This window comes from Coregonus lavaretus (assembly GCF_964263955.1).
Source record: "Coregonus lavaretus genome assembly, chromosome: 9".
In the NCBI taxonomy this organism is placed as follows: Eukaryota; Metazoa; Chordata; class Actinopteri; order Salmoniformes; family Salmonidae; genus Coregonus; species Coregonus lavaretus.
In genome coordinates, this window is record NC_139996.1 from 10,225,534 (window position 1) to 10,249,096 (window position 23,563).

Here is a 23,563-nt window from a genome sequence, read left to right on the forward strand (position 1 = left end):
GCCTTCACAAAAGGGTTGCCACCTACATTAATGAGCACAAGGATCTCACTCTTGAGAAAGCTGCAGTCCTTGCAGATGAGTTTGTGTTGACACATAAAACTACCTTCTAGGGTTGGGCGGTATCCAGATTTTCATACCGTCCTTCTCTCACCCTGAGATTTACGGTATTACCGTTTTAGTACACAAGGGGGTGCCAAAAACCGCATAAAAGCTCATTGGGCGTCTATTACCAAAATGCTAACAAAATTAGCACAAGGAATAGCGAATCTCCATGGCGGCTGCTAGCTAAATATGCTAACGAGCGCAAACAAATATAAACAAATTGCAAGGACATGCAATCCAGCTCATAAAGTTATACATACAGTGCATTTGGAAAGTATTGAGACCCCTTCCCTTTTTCCACAATTTGTTACGTTACAGCCTTGTTCTAAAATGGATTAAATAATACTTTTTCCTCAGCAATCTACACACACTACCCCATAATGACAAAGTGAAAACAGGTTTTTAGAAATTTTTGCAAATGTATAAAAAACAGAAATTACCTTATTTACATAAGTATTCAGACCATTTGCTATGAGACTCGAAATTGAGTTCAGGTGCATCCTGTTTCCATTGATCATCCTTGATGTTTCTACAACTTGATTGGAGTCCACCTGTGGTAAATTAAATTGCTTGAACATGATTTGGAAAGACACACACATGTCTATATAAGGTCCCACAGTTGACAGTGCATGTCAGAGCAAAAACCAAGCCATGAGGTCGAAGGAATTGTACGTAGAGCTTCGAGACAGGATTGTGTCGAGCCACAGATCTGGGGAAGGGTACCAAAAAATGTCTGCAGCATTGAAGGTCCCCAAGAACACAGTGGCCTCCATCATTCTTAAATGGAAGAAGTTTGGAACCACCAAGACTCTTCCTAGAGCTGGCCGCCCGGCCAAACGGAGCAATCAGGGGAGAAGGGCCTTGGACAGAGAGGTGACCAAGAACCCGATGCTCACTCTGACAGAGCTCCAGAGTTCCTCTGTGGAGATGGGAGAACCTTCCAGGAGGACAACAATCTCTGCAGCACTCCACCAATCAGGCCTTTATGGTAGAGTGGCCAGACGGAAGCCACTCCTCAGTAAAAGGCACATGACAGCCCACTTGGAGTTTGCCAAAAGGCACCTAAATGACTCTGACCATGAAAAACAATATTCTCTGGTCTGATGAAACCAAGATTGAACTCTTTGTTCTGAATGCCAAGCGTCACGTCTAGAGGAAACCTGGCACCATCCCTATGGTGAAGCATGGTGGTAGCAGCATCATGCTGTGGGGATGTTTTTCAGCGGCAGGGACTGGGAGACTAGTCAGGATCAAGGAAAAGATGAACTGAGCAAAGTACAGAGAGATCCTTGATGAAACCTGCTCCAGAGCGCTCAGGACCTCAGACTGGGACAAAGGTTCACCTTCCAACAGGACAACGACCCTAAGCACAAAGCCAAGACAATGCAGGAGTGGCTTCGGGACATGTCTCAATGTCCTTGAGTGTCCCAGCCAGAGCCCGGACTTGAACCCGATCGAACATCTCTGGAGAGACTTGAAGCGACGCTCCCCATCCAACCTGACGGTGCTTGAGAGGATCTGCAGAGAAGAATGGGAGAAACTCCCCAAATACAGGTGTGCCAAGCTTGTAGCGTCATACCCAAGAAGACTCGAGGCTGTAATCGCTGCCATAGATGCTTCAACAAAGTACTGAGTGAAGGATCTGAATGCTTATGTAAATGTGACATTTGCAAAAACCTTTTTTTGCTATGTTATAATGGGGTATTGTGTGTAGATAGATGAGGGGGAAAAAAACTATTTAATCCATTTTAGAATAAGGCTATAACGTAAAATTTTTTGGAAAAAGTAAAGGGGTCTGAATACTTTCCGAAGGTAGGGTCTCCTGAATTTCATTTTTGTTGAGTTTGGACATTTACAAGCAGATGTGAACGAGAGACATTGTGAAAATGTACAATGTTTTTACGCATGCTTGTCTGAAGGAAGAACAGTACTGGCTCTCCAGCAGCATGTCTTCACGCTGTGTCTGTGTGGAGTCTGAAGTCATTAGGGCAACGGGCCTGCCTGCTCTGCTTGGAGAAGAGGGAGGAGGAGCAGACTGCCGAGAATGAAGAGGAGAAAAAACTCAAGGAGATCAAGATGGCAGCTGTACAGATACAGTGGGGGGAAAAAAGTATTTAGTCAGCCACCAATTGTGCAAGTTCTCCCACTTAAAAAGATGAGAGAGGCCTGTAATTTTCATCATAGGTACACGTCAACTATGACAGACAAAATGAGAAAAAAATTCCAGAAAATCACATTGTAGGATTTTTTATGAATTTATTTGCAAATTATGGTGGAAAATAAGTATTTGGTCAATAACAAAAGTTTCTCAATACTTTGTTATATACCCTTTGTTGGCAATGACACAGGTCAAACGTTTTCTGTAAGTCTTCACAAGGTTTTCACACACTGTTGCTGGTATTTTGGCCCATTCCTCCATGCAGATCTCCTCTAGAGCAGTGATGTTTTGGGGCTGTCGCTGGGCAACACAGACTTTCAACTCCCTCCAAAATTCTCTATGGGGTTAAGATCTGGAGACTGGCTAGGCCACTCCAGGACCTTGAAATGCTTCTTACGAAGCCACTCCTTCTTTGCCCGGGCGGTGTGTTTGGGATCATTGTCATGCTGAAAGACCCAGCCACGTTTCATCTTCAATGCCCTTGCTGATGGAAGGAGGTTTTCACTCAAAATCTCACGATACATGGCCCCATTCATTCTTTCCTTTACACGGATCAGTCGTCCTGGTCCCTTTGCAGAAAAACAGCCCCAAAGCATGATGTTTCCACCCCCATGCTTCACAGTAGGTAAGGTGTTCTTTGGATGCAACTCAGCATTCTTTGTCCTCCAAACACGACGAGTTGAGTTTTTACCAAAAAGTTATATTTTGGTTTCATCTGACCATATGACATTCTCCCAATCCTCTTCTGGATCATCCAAATGCACTCTAGCAAACTTCAGACGGGCCTGGACATGTACTGGCTTAAGCAGGGGGACACGTCTGGCACTGCAGGATTTGAGTCCCTGGCGGCATAGTGTGTTACTGATGGTAGGCTTTGTTACTTTGGTCCCAGCTCTCTGCAGGTCATTCACTAGGTCCCCCCGTGTGGTTCTGGGATTTTTGCTCACCGTTCTTGTGATCATTTTGACCCCACGGGGTGAGATCTTGAATGGAGCCCCAGATCGAGGGAGATTATCAGTGGTCTTGTATGTCTTCCATTTCCTAATAATTGCTCCCACAGTTGATTTCTTCAAACCAAGCTGCTTACCTATTGCAGATTCAGTCTTCCCAGCCTGGTGCAGGTCTACAATTTTGTTTCTGGTGTCCTTTGACAGCTCTTTGGTCTTGGCCATAGTGGAGTTTGGAGTGTGACTGTTTGAGGTTGTGGACAGGTGTCTTTTATACTGATAACAAGTTCAAACAGGTACCATTAATACAGGTAACGAGTGGAGGACAGAGGAGCCTCTTAAAGAAGAAGTTACAGGTCTGTGAGAGCCAGAAATCTTGCTTGTTTGTAGGTGACCAAATACTTATTTTCCACCATAATTTGCAAATAAATTCATAAAAAATCCTACAATGTGATTTTCTGGATTTTTTTCCCTCAATTTGTCTGTCATAGTTGACGTGTACCTCTGATGAATTACAGGCCTCTCTCATCTTTTTAAGTGGGAGAACTTGCACAATTGGTGGCTGACTAAATACTTTTTTCCCCCACTGTAACTCATCCAAAGGGCTTTGACTTCTCAAACACGGCAGAAAGCTAACACAATATGATGCCACCTCACCTTATTAATTCAGCCACTTGCTTAGATAGTAAGTTAAACTTAGGGGTCATGTTAATGCAGAATTCTGCGTTTTTCAGGCAGGAAAGAAAGGTAAAACGCATTAGAAATATTGTGCTGCGTTTTGTAGATGCATATCTAAAAAGCTTCTTATTGTAATTTCTGCTCTGCATCAGACTGTTGTGCTTCAGTTGCACTTCTAAACTCGGATGAGATTTCACCAACGGGCATTCTATCATCACAAGCAGGCATTCTATCAACAGACAGCGCTCTAATGTATGTGTAGCTACCTTTCACTGGTCATTTTCTCGGTCTAGCCAGCCTATTTATCTCCAGTAAAATGCAAGATTGAACTTTAAGCAAAACGTTACGAAATGTAGCTGTCGACATCATTTCTGTGATAGGCCTAAACATTAGAAATATGATGGCCATGCATCATTTTATTTATTTATATATATATATATATACAGTGGGGAGAACAAGTATTTGATACACTGCCAATTTTGCAGGTTTTCCTACTTACAAAGCATGTAGAGATCTGTAATTTTTATCATAGGTACACTTCAACTGTGAGAGACGGAATCTAAAACAAAAATCCAGAAATCACATTGTATGATTTTTAAGTAATTAATTTGCATTTTATTGCATGACATAAGTATTTGATTCATCAGAAAAGCAGAACTTAATATTTGGTACAGAAACCTTTGTTTGCAATTACAGAGATCATACGTTTCCTGTAGGTCTTGACCAGGTTTGCACACACTGCAGCAGGGATTTTGGCCCACTCCTCCATACAGACCTTCTCCAGATCCTTCAGGTTTCGGGGCTGTCGCTGGGCGATACGGACTTTCAGCTCCCTCCAAAGATTTTCTATTGGGTTCAGGTCTGGAGACTGGCTAGGCCACTCCAGGACTTTGAGATGCTTCTTACGGAGCCACTCCTTAGTTGCCCTGGCTGTGTGTTTCGGGTCATTGTCATGCTGGAAGACCCAGCCACGACCCATCTTCAATGCTCTTACTGAGGGAAGGAGGTTGTTGGCCAAGATCTCGCGATACATGGCCCCATCCATCCTCCCCTCAATACGGTGCAGTCGTCCTGTCCCCTTTGCAGAAAAGCATCCCCAAAGAATGATGTTTCCACCTCCATGCTTCACGGTTGGGATGGTGTTCTTGGGGTTGTACTCATCCTTCTTCTTCCTCCAAACACGGCGAGTGGAGTTTAGACCAGAAAGCTCTATTTTTGTCTCATCAGACCACATGACCTTCTCCCATTCCTCCTCTGGATCATCCAGATGGTCATTGGCAAACTTTAGACGGGCCTGGACATGCGCTGGCTTGAGCAGGGGGACCTTGCGTGCGCTGCAGGATTTTAATCCATGACGGCGTAGTGTGTTACTAATGGTTTTCTTTGAGACTGTGGTCCCAGCTCTCTTCAGGTCATTGACCAGGTCCTGCCGTGTAGTTCTGGGCTGATCCCTCACCTTCCTCATGATCATTGATGCCCCACGAGGTGAGATCTTGCATGGAGCCCCAGACCGAGGGTGATTGACCGTCATGTTGAACTTCTTCAATTTTCTAGTAATTGCGCCAACAGTTGTTGCCTTCTCACCAAGCTGCTTGCCTATTGTCCTGTAGCCCATCCCAGCCTTGTGCAGGTCTACAATTTTATCCCTGATGTCCTTACACAGCTCTCTGGTCTTGACCATTGTTGGAGTCTGTTTGAGTGTGTGGACAGGTGTCTTTTATACAGGTAACGAGTTCAAACAGGTGCAGTTAATACAGGTAATGAGTGGAGAACAGGAGGGCTTCTTAAAGAAAAACTAACAGGTCTGTGAGAGCCGGAATTCTTACTGGTTGGTAGGTGATCAAATACTTATGTCATGCAATAAAATGCAAATTAATTACTTTAAAATCATACAATGTGATTTTCTGGATTTTTGTTTTAGATTCCGTCTCTCAAAGTTGAAGTGTACCTATGATAAAAATTACAGACCTCTACATGCTTTGTAAGTAGGAAAACCTGCAAAATCGGCAGTGTATCAAATACTTGTTCTCCCCACTGTGTGTGTGTGTGTGTATGTGTATATATATGTGTGTGTATGTATATATATATATCACAACATGCAACAATTTCAAAGATTTTATTGAGTCACAGTTCACATAAAGAAAGCAGTCAATTGAAATAAATAAATTAGTACCTTTAAAAGAAAAGTAGGTTTGTGGATCAGAAAACCAGTCAGTATCTCGTTTGACCACCATTTGCCTCATACAGCACGACACTTCTCCTTTGCATAGAGATGATCAGGCATGCGTGACAGTTGAAAAGGCTGTTGATTGTGGCCTGTGGAATGTTGTCCCTCTCCTCTTCAATGGCTGTACGAAGTTGCTGGATATTGGTGGGAACTGGAAGACACTGTCGTACACGTCAATCCAGAGCATCCCAAACATGCTCAATGGGTGACATGTCTGGTGAGTATGCAGGCCTTGGAAGAACTGGGACATTTTCAGCTTCCAGGAATAGTGTACAAATCCATGCGACATGGGGCTGTGCATTATTTACATTTTACATTTTCGTCATTTAGCAGACGCTCTTATCCAAAGTTAGTGAGTGCATACATTTTCATATTATCATGCTGAAACATGAGGTGATGGCGAAGGATGAACGGCACAACAATGGGCCTCAGGATCTCGTCACGGTATCTCAGTGCATTCAAATTGCCCTCGATTTAAAATGCAATTGTGTTCATTGTCCGTAGTTTATGCCTGCCCATACCATAACCCCATCACCACCATGGGGCACTCTGTTGACACTGTTGACATCAGCAAACCGCTCGCCCACACAAAGCCATAAACATGGTCTGCAGTTGTGAGGCCGGTTGGATGTACTACCAAATTCTCTAAAACGACGTTGGAGGCAGCTTATGGTAGAGATATTCACTGTCAATTCTCTGGCAACCGCTCTGGTGGACATTCCTGCAGTCAGCTTGCCAATTGCACTCTCCCTCAAAACTGTGACATTATGTTGTGTGACAAAACTGCACATTTTAGAGTGGCCTGTTATTGTCCCCAGCACAGGTGCACCTGTGTAATGATCATGCTGTTTAACCAGCTTCTTGATATATACTACGCCTGTCAGGTGGATTGATTATCTCGGCAAAGGATAAATACATTCTCAGTAACGGGGTTGTAAACAAATTTGTGCACAAAATCTGTGAGAAATAAGCTTTTTGTGCGTATGAACAATTTCGGGGATCTTTATTTCAGCTCATGAAACATGGGACCAACACTTTACATGTTGCGTTTTATATTTTTGTTTAGTGTATTTTCTGCGAAGGAAAGCTATAGTTGCGTGCCGCTGATCACTCTTGGAACAAAAAAAACACTGATTTTTTTTATATAAAATGCGACCGCTGTCAGTACACAGCTGGACTCACCTGCTCCCGCTTTCTCCTGTTGTGCTACTTACAAACACGTGACTGGCTCAACTGTTCTGGGGAACTACTTAAGCTTCATTTTGTTAGTATGGCAGGCCATCTTGGGGTCAACAAGACGTATGACCATATCTTGCGTAACTTATTCTGGGCTGGTCTGAAACAGGATGTTGTTGCTTACTGTAAATCATGTTGTGTTTGACAGAGGTCAGGTAAACCAAATCAAGCTGTACCAGTTGCACCTTTGCTGCCTATTCCTGTTTTTGTCAAACCTTTCAGCAGAGTCTTGGTGGACTATGTTGGTCCTTTGCCTGAAGCAAAGAGTGGTAATCAGTTTCTCTTGACCATCATGTGCACTGCCTCTCGTTTCCATGAGGCCATTCCACTGAGGAAAATCACGGCTCCTAGTATTGAAATTGTTTTCAACGTTTGGACATCCGCAGGTATTGCTATCAGACCAAGGTTCAAATTTCATGTCAAAGGACTTCCAGCAAGTGGTAAAGCAGTTGGGTGTTACTAGGGCTGTGGCGGTCATGACATTTCATCAGCCGGTGATTGTCAAGCAAATAACTGTCGGTCTCACGGTAATTGACCGTTAATTAACATAAACACATTTAGCATTTCCTGGCTTCCACACATAGCCTACAAGCCATTTTAAAAGTCTAATAAATTAATGTAATATAGCCTACACCTTCACAATAAATCCATTATTTATTTTAGACATGTCTAAAGAAGCATGATATGAAGAAAATGTAGTCTATTTCAGAATAAAATAATAGCATACTCTGAGTCGTCCTTATGTTAGGTCCTGACGTGGCTATGCCAAATGGCTGTGGGCTATACTAGTTCATTTAGTAGACAAGATTTGCTTATAATTCGGTGGCGTTATTTTATATTATTTTATAGAATGAAGAATCCAATTGAACAAAGATATGAGGGTGTGCGCACATGTGGCTATTCTGTGTTGAGTGGTTAAAAAATAAAATAGGTACTCCTATTTTCTTAATTTAGAGTTATTAATGTAACTTTAGTTCTACAAACATTGGGCTATATGTTTTGATTTTTAATACATTGTAAGGCTGCATGATGAGACTATTGATTTGAAAAAAGTCGCTTGAAAGGCATGAGCTCTGCTTAGTTTTTTGCGCAGCCTGTACACACTCCAATAGTCTCTCATTCAGAATTTGACAAGCAGTTGATAATGCCTCGAATGTCACGGCGGCGTCCACTTTGGCCGTAATGCCCCCTAAATAAATCCATGCCTTTTGCGGCCCTGAGTGTGCTGCGCAATCCGAAGCACCTCTCACTAACATGGCTCTCCGTAGACACATCAAAACGAATACAATTTTATTTGTCACATACACGTGTTTAGCAGATGTTATAGCGGGTGTAGCGAAATGCTTGTGCTTCTAGCTCCGACAGTGCAGTAATATCTAACAAGTAATATCAAAAAATGTTACAACATATACCCAATACACACAAAACTAGTAAGGAAGGGGATTAAAAAATATACACAGTGAGGGGAAAAAAGTATTTGATCCCCTGCTGATTTTGTACGTTTGCCCACTGACAAAGAAATTATCAGTCTATAATTTTAATGGTAGGTTTATTTGAACAGTGAGAGACAGAATAACAACAAAAAAATCCAGAAAAACGCATGTCAACATTTTTATCAATTGATTTGCATTTTAATGAGGGAAATAAGTATTTGACCCCTCTGCAAAACATGACTTATTACTTGGTGGCAAAACCCTTGTTGGCAATCACAGAGGTCAGACGTTTCTTGTGTGCAAACCTGGTGGCCAACTACATCTCAGGAGGGATTTTGTCCCACTCCTCTTTTGCAGATGTTCTCCAAGTCATTAAGGTTTCGAGGCTGAAGTTTGGCAACTCGAACCTTCAGCTCCCTCCACATATTTTCTATGGGATTAAGGTCTGGAGACTGGGTAGGACACTCCAGGACCTTAATGTGCTTCTTCTTGAGCCACTCCTTTGTTGCCTTGGCCGTGTGTTTTGGGTCATTGTCATGCTGGAATACCCATCCACGACCCATTTTCAATGCCCTGGCTGAGGGAAGGAGGTTCTCACCCAAGATTTGACGGTACATGGCCCTGTCCATCGTCCCTTTGATGTGGTGAAGTTGTCCTGTCCCCTTAGCAGAAAAACACCCCCGAAGCATAATGTTTCCACCTCCATGTTTGACAGTGGGGATGGTGTTCTTGGGGTCATAGGCAGCATTCCTCCTCCAAACACGGCGAGTTGAGTTGATGCCAAAGAATCATTCAGATGTTCATTGGCAAACTTCAGACGGGCATGTATATGTGCTTTCTTGAGCAGGGGGACCTTGCAGGCGCTGCAGGATTTCAGTCGTTCACGGCGTAGTGTGTTACCAATTGTTTTCTTGGTGACTATGGTCCCAGCTGCCTTGAGATCATTGACAAGATCCTCCCGTGTAGTTCTGGGCTGATTACTCACCGTTCTCATGATCATTGCAACTCCACGAGGTGAGATCTTGCATGGAGCCCCAGGCCGAGGGAGATTGACAGTTATTTTGTGTTTCTTCCATTTGCGAATAATCGCACCAACTGTTGTCACCTTCTCACCAAGCTGCTTGGCGATGGTCCTGTAGCCCATTCCAGCTTTGTTTAGGTCTACAATATTGTCTCTGACATCCTTGGAGAGCTCTTTGGTCTTGGCCATGGTGGAGAGTTTGGAATCTGATTGATTGATTGCTTCTGTGGGCAGGTGTCTTCTATACAGGTAACAAGCTGAGATTAGGAGCACTCCCTTTAAGAGTGTGCTCCTAATCTCAGCTCGTTACCTGTATAAAATACACCTGGGAGCCAGAAATATTTCTGATTGAGAGGGGGTCAAATACTTATTTCCCTCATTAAAATGCAAATCAATTTATAACATTTTTGACATGCGTTTTTCTGGATGTTTTTGTTGTTATTCTGTCTCTCACTTTTCAAATAAACCTACCATTAAAATTATAGACTGATCATTTCTTTGTCTGTGGGCAAATGTACAATATCAGCAGGGGATCAAATACTTTTTTCCCTCACTGTACATATATGGACAAGCAATGACAGAGCGGCATGGACTAAGATGCAGTAGAATATTATTGAATAGAATGCAGTGTATACAGTGGAAGTCGGAAGTTTACATACACTTAGGTTGGAGTCATTAAAACTCGTTTTTTTCAACCACTCCACAAATTTCTTGTTAACAAACTATAGTTTTGGCAAGTCGGTTAGGACATGTACTTTGTGCATGACACAAGTCATTTTTCCAACAATTGTTTACAGACAGATTATTTCAATTATAATTCACTGTATCACAATTCCAGTGGGTCAGAAGTTTACATACACTAAGTTGACTGTGCCTTTAAACAGCTTGGAAAATTCCAGAAAATGATGTCATGGCTTTAGAAGCTTCTGATAGGCTAATTGACATCATTTGAGTCAATTAGAGGTGTACTTGTGGATGTATTTCAAGGCCTACCTTCAAACTCAGTGCCTCTTAGCGTGACGTCATGGGAAAATCAAAAGAAATTAGCCAAGACCTCAGAAAAGAAATTGTAGACCTTCACAAGTCTGGTTCATCCTTGGGAGCAATTTCCAAACGCCTGAAGGTACCACGTTCATCTGTACAAACAATAGTACGCAAGTATAAACACCATGGGACCACGCAGCCGTCATACTGCTCAGGAAGGAGACGCGTTCTGTCTCCTAGAGATGAACGTACTTTGGTGCGAAAAGTGCATATAAATCCCAGAACAACAGCAAAGGACCTTGTGAAGATGCTGGAGGAAACAGGTACAAAAGTATCTATATCCACAGTAAAACAAGTCCTATATCGACATAACCTGAAAGGCCGCTCAGCAAGGAAGAAGCCACTGCTCCAAAACCGCCATAAAAAAGCCAGACTACGGTTTCCAACTGCACGTGGGGACAAAGATCGTACTTTTTGGAGAAATGTCCTCTGGTCTTATTAAACAAAAATAGAACTGTTTGGCCATAATGACCATCGTTATGTTTGGAGGAAAAGGGGGGTTGCTTGCAAGCTGAAGAACACCATCCCAACCGTGAAGCACAGGGGTGGCAGCATCATGCTGTGGGGTGCTTTGCTGCAGGTAGGACTGGTGCACTTCACAAAATAGATGGCATCATGAGGAAGGAAAATTATGTGGATATATATTGAAGCAACATCTCAAGACATCAGTCAAGAAGTTAAAGCTTGGTCGCAAATGGGTCTTCCAAATGGACAATGACCCCAAGCTTACTTCCAAAGTTGTGGCAAAATGGCTTAAGGACAACAAAGTCAAGGTATTGGCGTGGCCATCACAAAGCCCTGACCTCACTCCTATAGAACATTTGTGGGCAGAACTGAAAAAGCGTGTGCGAGCAAGGAGGCCTACAAACCTGACTCAGTTACACCAGCTCTGTCAGGAGGAATGGGCCAAAATTCACCCAACTTATTGTGGGAAGCTTGTGGAAGGCTACCCGAAACGTTTGACCCAAGTTAAACAATTTAAAGGCAATGCTACCAAATACTAATTGAGTGTATGTAAACTTCTGACCCACTGGGAATGTGATGAAATAAATTAAAGCTGAAATAAAGAATTCTCTCTACTATTATTCTGACATTTCACATTCTTAAAATAAAGTGGTGACTGACCTAAGACAGGGAATTTTTACTAGGATTAAATGTCAGGAATTGTGAAAAACTGAGTTTAAATGTATTTGGCTAAGGTGTATGTAAACATCCGACTTCAATTGTACATATGAGATGAGTAGTGCAAGATATGTAAACATTATTAAAGTGACTAAGTGGCCAGTGATTTCAATAGGCAGCAGCAGCCTCTAATGTGCTAGTGATGGCTATTTATCAGTCTGATGGCCTTGAGATAGAAGCTGTTTTTCATTCTCTCGGTCCCAGCTTTGATGCACCTGTACTGACCTCACCTTCTGTATGATAGCGGGGTGAACAGGCAGTGGCTCGGGTGGTTGATGACCTTGATGATCTTTTTGGCCTTCCTTTGACATCAGGTGCTGTATGTGTCATGGAGGGCGGGTAGTTTGCCCCCGGTAATGCGTTTGGCAGACTGCACTACCCTCTGGAGAGCCCTGCGGTTGTGGGCGGTGCAGTTGCTGTACCAGGCGGTGATACAGGCTGCGTGTATCAGGCCTTCATGGTCAAATTGCTGTAAAGAAACCACTACTAAAGGACACCAATAAGAAGAAGACACTTGCTTGGGCCACGAAACACGAGCGGTGGACATTAGACCGGTGGGAATTTGTCATTTGGTCTGGAGATTTTTGGTTCCAACCGCCATGTCTTTGAGACATGGTGTGGGTGAACGGATAATCTCCGGATGTGTTATTTCCCACCGTAAAGCATGGTGGAGGAGGTGGGAGACCCATGGGCGGCGCACAATTGGTCCAGCGTCGTCCAAGGTAGGGGAGGGTTTGGCCGGCAGCGTAGTGGGTTATTTTCCCACGGGGGGCCAGTATGAAAAAAATAAAATAAAAACATGTATGCATTCACTAACTGTAAGTAGCTCTGGATAAAAGCGTCTGCTAAATGACTAAAATGTAAAATGTAATGTAAATGTGTTATGGTGTGGGGGTGCTTTGCTGGTGACACTGTCTGTGATTTATTTAGAATTCAAGGCACACTTAACCAGCATGGCTACCACAGCATTCTGCAGCGATACGCCATCCCATCTGGTTTGGGCTTAGTGGGACCATCATTTGTTTTTCAAGAGGACAATGACCCAACACACCTTCAGGCTGTGTAAGGGCTATTTGACCTAGAAAGAGAGTGATGGAGTGCTGCATCAGATGACCTGGCCTCCACAATCCCCCGACCTCAACCCAATTGAGGTGGTTTGGGATGAGTTGGACCGCAGAGTGAAGGAAAAGCAGCCAACAAGTGCTCAGCATATGTGGGAACTCCTTCAAGACTGTGTGCAAAGCTGTCATCATGTGCGCCGACCCATGGGTCTGCGACAGAGCCTGGACTCGAACCAGGATCTCTAGTGGCACAGCTAGCACTGCATGCCTTAGACCACTGAGCCACTCGGGAGGCCCCTGTATAACACTGTTTTGGTTACTACATGATTCCATGTGTTATTTCATAGTTTTGATGTCTTCACTATTATTCTACAATGTAGAAAAAGAAAAACCCTTAAATGAGTAGGTGTTCTAAAACTTTTGACCGGTAGTGTATCCTTTTTGTTGTTTTTACAGCTTTTCTGCTACATATACATTTTATACACATTTTGCATACACATTTTACATACATGTTACTTTTATATACAGCAATCACATAACAATAATACATTACTGAACATAAGTTCTTTAAACCCACCCCTCAGCCACTCTCAGCCCATCCCACCAATCACCATAGACCACCCTCGTTTAGTTTCCATGTGCCATATATATTTTTCAATTGTGCTGTGATGTTTTACATACATTTTGAACCTTTCTAATCATATAGTATCCACAGATTGTGAGCCAAAGATGAAACCTTTCCTACAAGTATTGTTATATTATTTATTGACTGATTATTGCTTTCCAAATCACCCAACACTGCTATTTGTAAAGTACATTTTAAGTGAATGTTTTGAATGATTTTTTTCAAACCATTCCTGAACCTGTGACCAGAAACAAGCTACATAGGGGCAATACCAGAGTAAATGATCTAGTGATTCTGTCTCTTCACAGCAAAATCTACAGAGCTGAGATTGTTGTATGCCCCATAATATATTGCATTCTGTTGGTGGCAAGAATTTTGTATAATAATTTAAATTGAAAAACTCAGTGTTGAATCAAGTGTATTTTCAGTTCATAAACCATGTGCCATGGAATCGGTACATCGAAAATCTCTTCCCATTTATTTTGCAAGCTGTATGGCGCAGCTGTCAACATTTTTGTCCTCAAATGAAACTGGTATATTTTTCTATGTATGCCAATTCACACAAGTTCCCTACCTTCTCCCTCTTCCAATTGCCTCCTCCATTTTTGTGGTAATGCTGCAATCAGTTGGTTGTAAGTTTGGATTGAGCAGACATTCCCATATATTTTCGATAGCTGCATATGTGACATAACTCCACCATTTCTATTCATAATATCATTAATAAATATACTTTTTTTTTTTTTTTTTTTGTTAAATGTTTTTCTTTTTATTAATCAGTATATTTTCTCAGATGTGCCAACTCAAATGCGCTAGAGCATGACATTGACGTTGGAGACTCTGCCCCAATCAAACAACATGCCTATTGACTGAATCTTGAAAAGAGTGAGATACTCCACAGTGATGTGGAGTTCATGCTTGAGCACGGCATTGCACAACATATAGTACCCTGTATATTAGTACCTAGAAAGGATGGTTCTCTGGGGTTTTGTTCTGATTTTTGGAATAGCAATGCTGTTACTAAGTCAGACTCGTACCCTTTGCCCAGGGTCGACGATTGTGTGGACCATGTTGGCGCTGCTAAGTATTTTAGCAAGTGCGATCTGCTGAGGGGATATTGGTGGGTCCCTCTAGCTGAGCACGCCAACGAGCTGTCTGCTTTTGTCACTCCTGATGGTTTGTTTTCCTACCTTCGCCTCCCGTTTGGGTTACGAAATGCTGGGACCCTTTTGGTCTCTCTACCGGTGCTAGCTTCTCCGGATTTCCGTAGTCCATTTGCTTTGTACACCGATTCCAGCGATGTAGGAGCAGGGGCTGTGCTCCTATCTGGTGTGACCACCATTTGCCTCATGCAGCGTGACACGTCTTCTTCGCATAGAGTTGATTAGGCTGTTGATAGTGGCCAGTGGAATGTTGTCACACTCTTCAATGGCTGTGCAAAGTTGCTGGATATTGGCGGGAACTGGAACACGCTGTCGTACACGTCGATCCAGAGCATCCCAAACATGAATGGGTGACGTGTGGTGAGTATGCAGGCCATGGAGGAAATGTGACATTTTCAGCTTCCAGAAATTGTGTACAGATCCTTGTGACATTGGGCCGTGCATTATCATGCTGAAACATGAGGTGATGGTGGTGGATGAAAGGCACGACAATGGGCCTCAGGATCTCGTCATGGTATCTCTGTGCATTGAAGTTTAAAGCGAAGCACATGTGCGGAAAATGCGGGCTAGACATCTGGCAAAACCAAACGCATATGCATCTGGTGAACATCGGGCATAAGTACCACTACGTGCGGTTGTAGGCTCCGACAAAGTTCTGGCAGTGTCAGAAATGTTTGTCCTTAATCATGTACTGTGGCTGGTGTTATGAGCCGATCCCGGTGATTGGCCAATAGGAACCCGGCCGGCACTGAGTATGCACACAATAATACGATTTTTGTAAATAGTCAGATTAGTATAATAGTTTGATTTAAACGTTTACATGCTTTACAAGAAGAACGTTTTCCTTAATAATCGTGTTTACATGACACATCTGAAATCGGGCAACCTGATGGGATTTTGATAAATGCACAAAATCGCTGATCAAAATAAACATTCTACCACATGTTCTTTTTGGGAAGCCTATTTGATTCTGAGTTCGGACATATAAAGTTTGTATGTGAGAACTATTTCTAAGATGCATACTTTCTGTTTTTCCGAACTTGTGCATAAGCATAGAGGGAGGCTTGCGCTGCTGTTGGTGGCACATGGGCAGATAAAATACACTACTGCAGTTGATGTAGCCTCGCAAGCCAATCACAGAATGTGACGACAGACCTGAAAGAAATCGCACAATTTGGCCAGGATGATATCAACATTTTGAATTTTGTAACATCGCACAGTGTGACATGTAATAATCGTAAAAGACTGAATCCGACATACAGTGTGGGAAGGCCTTTACTCTCCCCAAATCCTTACCCCAACTATTAGGCGTGGAGTGCCTTGTAATAACAAATCAATAAGAAAAGTGCACAGGGCACAGAGGGAGAGGGCAAGAGTTGCTCAACTTTGTGTAGTAGGTGTGGTATATGAGTTGTACAGACCTGCATTCAGTTAGTGACATGAAAAGAATGGAATTCAAAAGTTGGCGTCAGTTCCTTCGCAGTATTTGGTTTATTGAATTGGACATTGATTAATGTATTTTTCAATACATGAATTGGGGATGAACTCGAATTGAACCCATCACTGTCATTACTGTCTACCTCAACAACTTCTCTCCTCTAGCCCTTACCCCCATTTTGTACTTGTATTTTGCCCCATTCAATAGAGTTGCACTGGCGACCAGACAGGCCTTAGAAAACAGAATAGAAGAATAACAAAGTCAACGTTCTGCTGCTCCGGTGAAGGGAGTGGTAATGTTACACAGATCAGTGCTCTCTCGAACTCCCTCTCATCTTCCTCATGGTGTTCTCTCCTTCAGCTGAGTGCAGCCTCTCAATTCTTTGAAAGGGCCCATTTCACTCAGTCAAAAAGAAGCCCCTGCCCCGGCCAATGCAATCACGTTATCTTGATCAGGAATCTCTCTCTCAACGGATCATTTGTTTTGCATTTGATGCACTGAGCACTGAAGGTCCCCTTCATGATAAACACCGACAAAGAGACCGTTGTGAGCCTCTTAGTGGCTGTCTTTCTGAATGTGTAGTTCAGTGTATTTGTGCTGCATCTGTGTCTGGTATCTGAACATAGTGAACATATTTAATTAGAACTGCGTTTATATGACATTTATTATCCTAAAGATGGAACTGAGTCGACCTCACCCGGACCATTTTCAGCAAAGCAAAAATATTTTTCAACACGCATCTGTTTCTTATTGGACAAGTTCAGGTTGTACCTCAATGCGTTTCCAAATGTTTTCTACCAACTCAACATGACCTAGATCTGCTCTGTTCATGGTGAAGGATCTGCAAACCCAGCCGCTCCTGTGTAAAGAAAACGTGCAGTTCCATGTGCTCGCATAAGGTGGCAGTCAGCATTCACATATTTCTGCTAGAGGCCCCTATACTGCAAGAGCCACCTCTGTGGTCTCCCTCCATGATTTATGTCTCTCATTTGTTTACATCTACCATAAGCTGCCTCCAACAACGTTTTAGAGAATTTGTCACTACGTCAAACCGGCATCACAACTGCAGACCACGTGTATGGTGTTGTGTGGGTGAGCGGTTTGCTGATGTTAACGTTGTGAACAGAGTGCCCTATGTTGGGGTTATGGTATGGGCAGGCATAAGGTACAGACAACGAACACAATTACATTTTATCGATGGCAATTTGAATGCACGGAAATACTGTTACGAGTTCCTGAGGCCCATTGTGAGGCCCATTTTATTTTTAAGGTACTGTATCTGTGACCAACGGATGCATATCTTTATTCCCAGTCATGTGAAATCCATAGATTAGGACCTAATTAATTTATTTCAATTGACTGATTTTCCTTATATGAAGTGCAACTCTGTAAAATCTTTGAAATTGTTGCATGTTGTGTTTCATATTTTGCTTCAGTATGAATAGCCAAGAAAAACAAGGACAAAGTCTCACTTCAGTAGACTTTAGTTTCAAGTAAATTAGACCAACTTTTATGCCTGTGCGCAGTGCTTCTAAAAATCAACATTTCACTCAGCTCTTCAAGAGTGCACAGCCCCCAGCCAGGGAGTGTTGCAGCGTGAGGTGGGATAGGCTATATAGGGTTTGTAGTTCTTTGATTTTGTGAAATGTAATTTACCAACTATGAAACAAAATGGCAGAAATACTTTGAAAACAGCTACTGCAGCATTTATTTTACTATACGGTGTATTCGGAAAGTATTCAGACCCCTTGACTTTTTCCACATTTGGTTGCGTTACAGCCTTATTCTAAAATGTATGAAATAAGAACAAATCCTCATCAATTTACACACACTACCCCATAATGACAAAGCCAAAACAGGTTTTTAGACATTTTTTCTAATGTATTAAAAATAACAAAACGGACACCTTATTTAAATAAGGATTCAGACCCTTTGCTATGAGACTCGGAATTGAGCTCTGGTGCATCCTGTTGATCATCCTTGATGTGTCTACAACATTGGAGTCCACCTGTGGTAAATTCAATTGCTTGGACATTATTTGGAAAGGCACACACCTGTCTATATAAGGTCCCACAGTTGACAGTGCATGTCAGAGCAAAAACCAAGCCATGAGGTCGAAGGAATTGTCTGTAGAGCTCCGAGATAGGATTGTGTCGAGGCACAGATCTGGGAAAGGGTACCAAAAAATGTCTGCAGCATTGAAGGTCCTCAAGAACACATTGGCCTCCATCATTTTTGAATGGAAGAAGTTTGGAACCACCAAGACTCTTCCTAGAGCTGGCTGCCCGGCCAAACTGAGCAATCGAGGGAGAAGAGCCTTGGTCAGGGAGGTGACCAAGAACCCGATGGTCACTCTGACAGAGCTCCAGAGTTCCTCTGTGGAGATGGGAGAACCTTCCAGAAGGATAACCATCTCTGCAGCACTACACCAATCAGGCCTTTATGGTAGTGTGGCCAGACTGAAGCCGCTTCTCAGTAAAAGGCACTTTACAGCCGACTTGGAGTTTGCCAAAAGGCACCTAAAGGACTCTGACCATAAGAAACAAGATTCTCCCGTCTGATGAAACCAAGATTGAACTCTTGGGCCTGAATGCCAAGCGTCACATCTGGAGGAAACCTGGCACCATCCCTACGGTGAAGCGTGGTGGCAGCAGCATGCTGTGGGGATGTTTTTCAGCGGCAGGGACTGGGAGACTAGCTAAAGAAACAAGGTTCATTAAATCAATTTCCTTGTAACAGATGACATTCATATTCTGACAGTCTCTGAAACTCACAGATAATACCTTTGATGATATAGTGGTAGCAATACATGGTTGTAAGATCGACAGAAAAGACAGAAATGCCAAAGGTGAAGGTGTGGCTGTTTTTATATTCAGAACCACATTCCTGTAAAGCTTAGAGAAGATCTCATGTTAAATACTGTTGAAGTAATATGGCTACACGTTAATCTGCCTCACCTAAAGCCCATTCTGGTGGGAGGCTGCTATAGACCACCAAGTGCCAACAGTCAGTATCTGCATAATGTGTGAAATGCTTGAAAATGTATGTGATATCAATAGAGAGGTATACTTTTGGGGTGATTTTAAATATTGACTGGCTTTCATCAGGCTGCCCACTCAAGAGAAAGCTTCAAACAATAACTAGTGCCTGCAACCTGGTTCAGGTTATCAATCAACCTACCAGGGTAGTTACAAACACTACACGAATGAAATCATCAACATGTATTGATCATATCTTTACTAATGCTGCAGAAATTTGTTTGAAAGCAGTATCCAAATCCATCGGATGTAGTGATCACAATATAGTAGCCATATCTAGGAAAACCAAAGTTCCAAAGGCTTGGCCTAATATTGTGTATAAGAGGTCATACAATACGTTTTGTAGTGATTCCTATGTTGCTGATGTGAAGAATATTTGTTGGTCCGTGGTGTGTAATGACGAGCAACCAGACGCTGCACTTGACACATTTATGAAATTGCTTATCCCAGTTACAAATAAGCATGCACCCATTAAGAAAATAACTGTAAAAACGGTTGAATCCCCATGGATTGATGAGGAATTGAATAATTGTATGGTTGAGAGGGATGAGGCAAAAGAGATGGCAAATAGGTCTGGCACACAACCGATTGGTAAACGTACTGCAAATTGAGAAATTATGTGACTAAACTGAATAAAAAGAAGAAACTACGCAATGAAACGAAGATAAATGACTTAAGGAATGATAGTAAAAAGCTTCGGAGCGTCTAAAATGAAATTTTTCGGCAAAAAGGCAAACTCCGCTCCATCATTCATTGAATCAGATGGCTCATTCATTACAAAACCCACTGATATTGACAACTACTTTTAAAAAAAATTTATTGGCAAGATTAGCAAACTTAGGCATGACATGTCTATCAACAATGACAAGCCACTGGGGTCTGACAACTTGGATGGAAAATTACTGAGGATAATAGCGGACGATATTACCATTCCTATTTGCCATATCTTCAATTTAAGCTTACTAGAAATTGTGTGCCCTCAGGCCTGGAGGGAAGCAAAACTTAAGCTAAGAATAGTAAAGCCCCTTTTAACTTGCTCAAATAGCCTACCAATTAGCCTGTTACCAAACCTTTGTAAAATGTTGGGAAAAATTGTGTTTGACCAGATACAATGCTATTTTACAGACTTTCAGCACGCTTATAGGGAAGGTCATTCAACAAGCACAGCACTTACACAAATGACTGATTGGCTGAGAGAAATTGATGATAAATAGATTGCTGGGGCTGTTTTGTTAGATTTCGGTGTTGCTTTTGACATTATCGATCATAGTCTGCTTCTGGAAAAACGTGAAAAATTGCAATTGGCTCAGGACAGGGCAGCACAGCTGGCCCTTGGATGTACACAGAGGGCTAACATTAATAATATGCATGTCAATCTCTCCTGGCTCAAAGTGGAGTAGAGATTGACTTCATCACTACTTGTATTTGTGAGAGGTATTGACATGTTGAACGCACCGAGCTGTCAGTTTGAACTACTGGCACACAGCTCAGACACCCATGCATACCCCCACAAGACATGCCACCAGAGGTCTCTTCACAGTCCCCAAGTTAATATCAGACTATTGGAGGCGCACAGTATAAGCAACGTTTGGTGTTCGCCAAAAGGCATGTGGGCGACTCCCCAAACATATGGAAGAAGGTGCTCTGGTCAGATGAGACTAAAATTGAGCTTTTTGGCCATCAAGGAAAACGCTATGTCTGGCGCAAACTCAACACCTCTCATTACCCCGAGAACACCATCTACACAGTGAAGCATGGTGGTGGCAGCATCATGCTGTGGGGATGTTTTTCATCGGCAGGGACTGGAAACTGGTCAGAATTGAAGGAATGATGGATGGCGCTAAATACAGGGACATTCTTGTGGGAAACCTGTTTCAGTATTCCAGAGATTTGAGACTGGGACGGAGGTTCACCTTCCAGCAGGACAATGACCCTGAGCATACTGCTAAAGCAACACTCGAGTGGTTTAAGGGGAAACATTTAAATGTCTTGGAACGGTCTAGTCAAAGCCCAGACCTCAATCCAATTGAGAATCTGTGGTATGACTTAAAGATTGCTGTACACCAGCGGAACCCATCCAACTTGAAGGAGCTGGAGCAGTTTTGCCTTGAAGAATGGGCAAAAATCCCAGTGACTAGATGTGCCAAGCTTATAGAAACATACCCCAAGAGACTTGCAGCTGTAATTGCTGCAAAAGGTGGCTCTACAAAGTATTGACTTTGGGGGGGTGAATAGTTATGCACGCTCAAGTTTTCAGTTTTTTTTGTCGTATTTCTTGTTTGTTTCACAATAAAAAATATTTTGCATCATCAAAGTGGTAGGCATATTGTGTAAATCAAATGATACAAACCCCCAAAAATTCAATTTTAATTCCAGGCTTTAAGGCAACAAAACAGGACAAATGCCAAGGGGGGTGAATACTTTCGCATGCCACTGTATTGTAATGTTTTTAAAATGTATAACTGCCTTAATTTTGCTGGCCCCAGGAAGAGTAGCTGCTACCTTGGCAACAGCTATTGGGGATCCATAATAAATACAAATACAAAATGAACAGAGAAAAGTACAGAGAGATCCTTGATGAAAACCTGCTCCAGAGCACTCATGACCTCAGACTGGTGCGAAGGTTCACCTTCCAACAGGACAATGACCCTAACACATAGCAATGACAGCGCAGGAGTGGCTTCGGGACAAGTCTCTGAATGTCCTTGAGTGTCCCGGCCAGAGCCTGGACTTAAACCCGATCGAACATCGCTGGAGAGACCTGAAAATAGCTGTACAGTGACGCTCCCCATCCAACCTGACAGAGCTTGAGAGGATCTGCAGAGAAGAATGGGAGGATCTCACCAAATACAGGTGTGCCAAGCTTGTAGCGTCATACCCATGAAGACTCGGATATAATCGCTGCCAAAGGTGCTTCAACAAAGTACTGAGTAAAGGGTCTGAATACTTACTTAAATGTGATATTTCTGTTTTTTAAATAAATTTGCGAAAAATTCTAAAAACCTGTTTTTGCTTTGTCATTATGGGGTATTGTGTGTAGATTGGTGAGGGGATAATTATTTTTTAAATCCAGTTTAGAATAATGCTGTAATATAACAAAATGTGGACAAAGTCAAGGGGTCTGAATACTTTCCGAATGCACTGTAAATGTGATCATACTTGACTATTTCTATTCACAAATGCCAGTGAAATGTGGCTAGTGAAATGGACATCTTACCTGCCAATGCCAAAATCTACCTGCATGTGGCGGGATGTTAATTTTAGGACTTGATGCCTAGGCTAGGTGCCGGTTATCTTTTTGATTGTTTTTACAGCCTGGAATCTGCTGCGACCTGATTCACCCAGCTTGTGGTTTTCATGGAGAATCAGGTTGCAGCAGATTCCAGGCATGGTGAGAGTGATGTTGAAAGGCTTGAACTTCCAGAGATACCGAGGAGGAAGTGTTTTAAAGGATGTTGATTGATTAGAATGATTCATGAGAAAACAACATATTTGTGACAGAAATGTTGACATCGAATGTTTACTTTCATCTTTGTACCTCTGACTGGTGATGGTCAGTGCTATCCGGAATCCTTGGGACGTCCTTACCCTAACCTTAACACCTACCCTAACCATAACCCTTACCATTTTACATTTTAATGGGGGTAGGGATGTCCCAAGGATCCCTGATAGCATGGACCGACAGGTGATGGGTGTCATGGGGAGAGTGGTCCTCCTCGATTGTTTGACGAGAAAATAACATATTTGTGCCAGAAATGTTGACTTTTTTACTTTTGGTTCCTCTTACAGGTGACAGGTGTCGTAGGAAGAGCGGAGCTCCTGTCCTCCATCTTCCTCCTGGCTGCGTTCCTGGCCTACACCAGATCTAATGGAGCCGATCAATCCATCGGTGAAACTACTGTTACTGTAGCCCTCCACCAATACTGTCCCCCTGTTTTGAGAGACACACACACACACACACACACACACACACACACACACGTTTCAGAGGAAAACAGGACAATGAGATGCATGCTCCTACTCACTAGTCTGTCATTCGGTGAGTCTACTGTACCCCTCCCCCTGTTGTTTGCGTGCAAACAAACTGAGCCCTCAGAGGACAACAAGACCCATGACCTGACTCGTTATGGCACCCTCATATGCGGTCGCTTTGCACCGCACACCTTAGACAGCTGGAAGCATTCTGAGTGTCAGGTATCCGCTTCAACTGGAT

General features: G+C 42.7%; 1 protein-coding gene across 1 annotated transcript in view; it reads left to right on the plus strand.

Annotated features, from left to right (window-relative positions):
- tmtc3 (transmembrane O-mannosyltransferase targeting cadherins 3) overlaps positions 1-23,563 on the plus strand; it is a 126,893-nt gene that overhangs the window by 14,929 nt on the left and 88,401 nt on the right. The window contains exon 4 of the mRNA XM_084169073.1: positions 23,140-23,239. Coding sequence (XP_084025199.1) covers positions 23,140-23,239 — 100 coding nt within the window. The remainder of the gene's footprint in view (positions 1-23,139; positions 23,240-23,563) is intronic.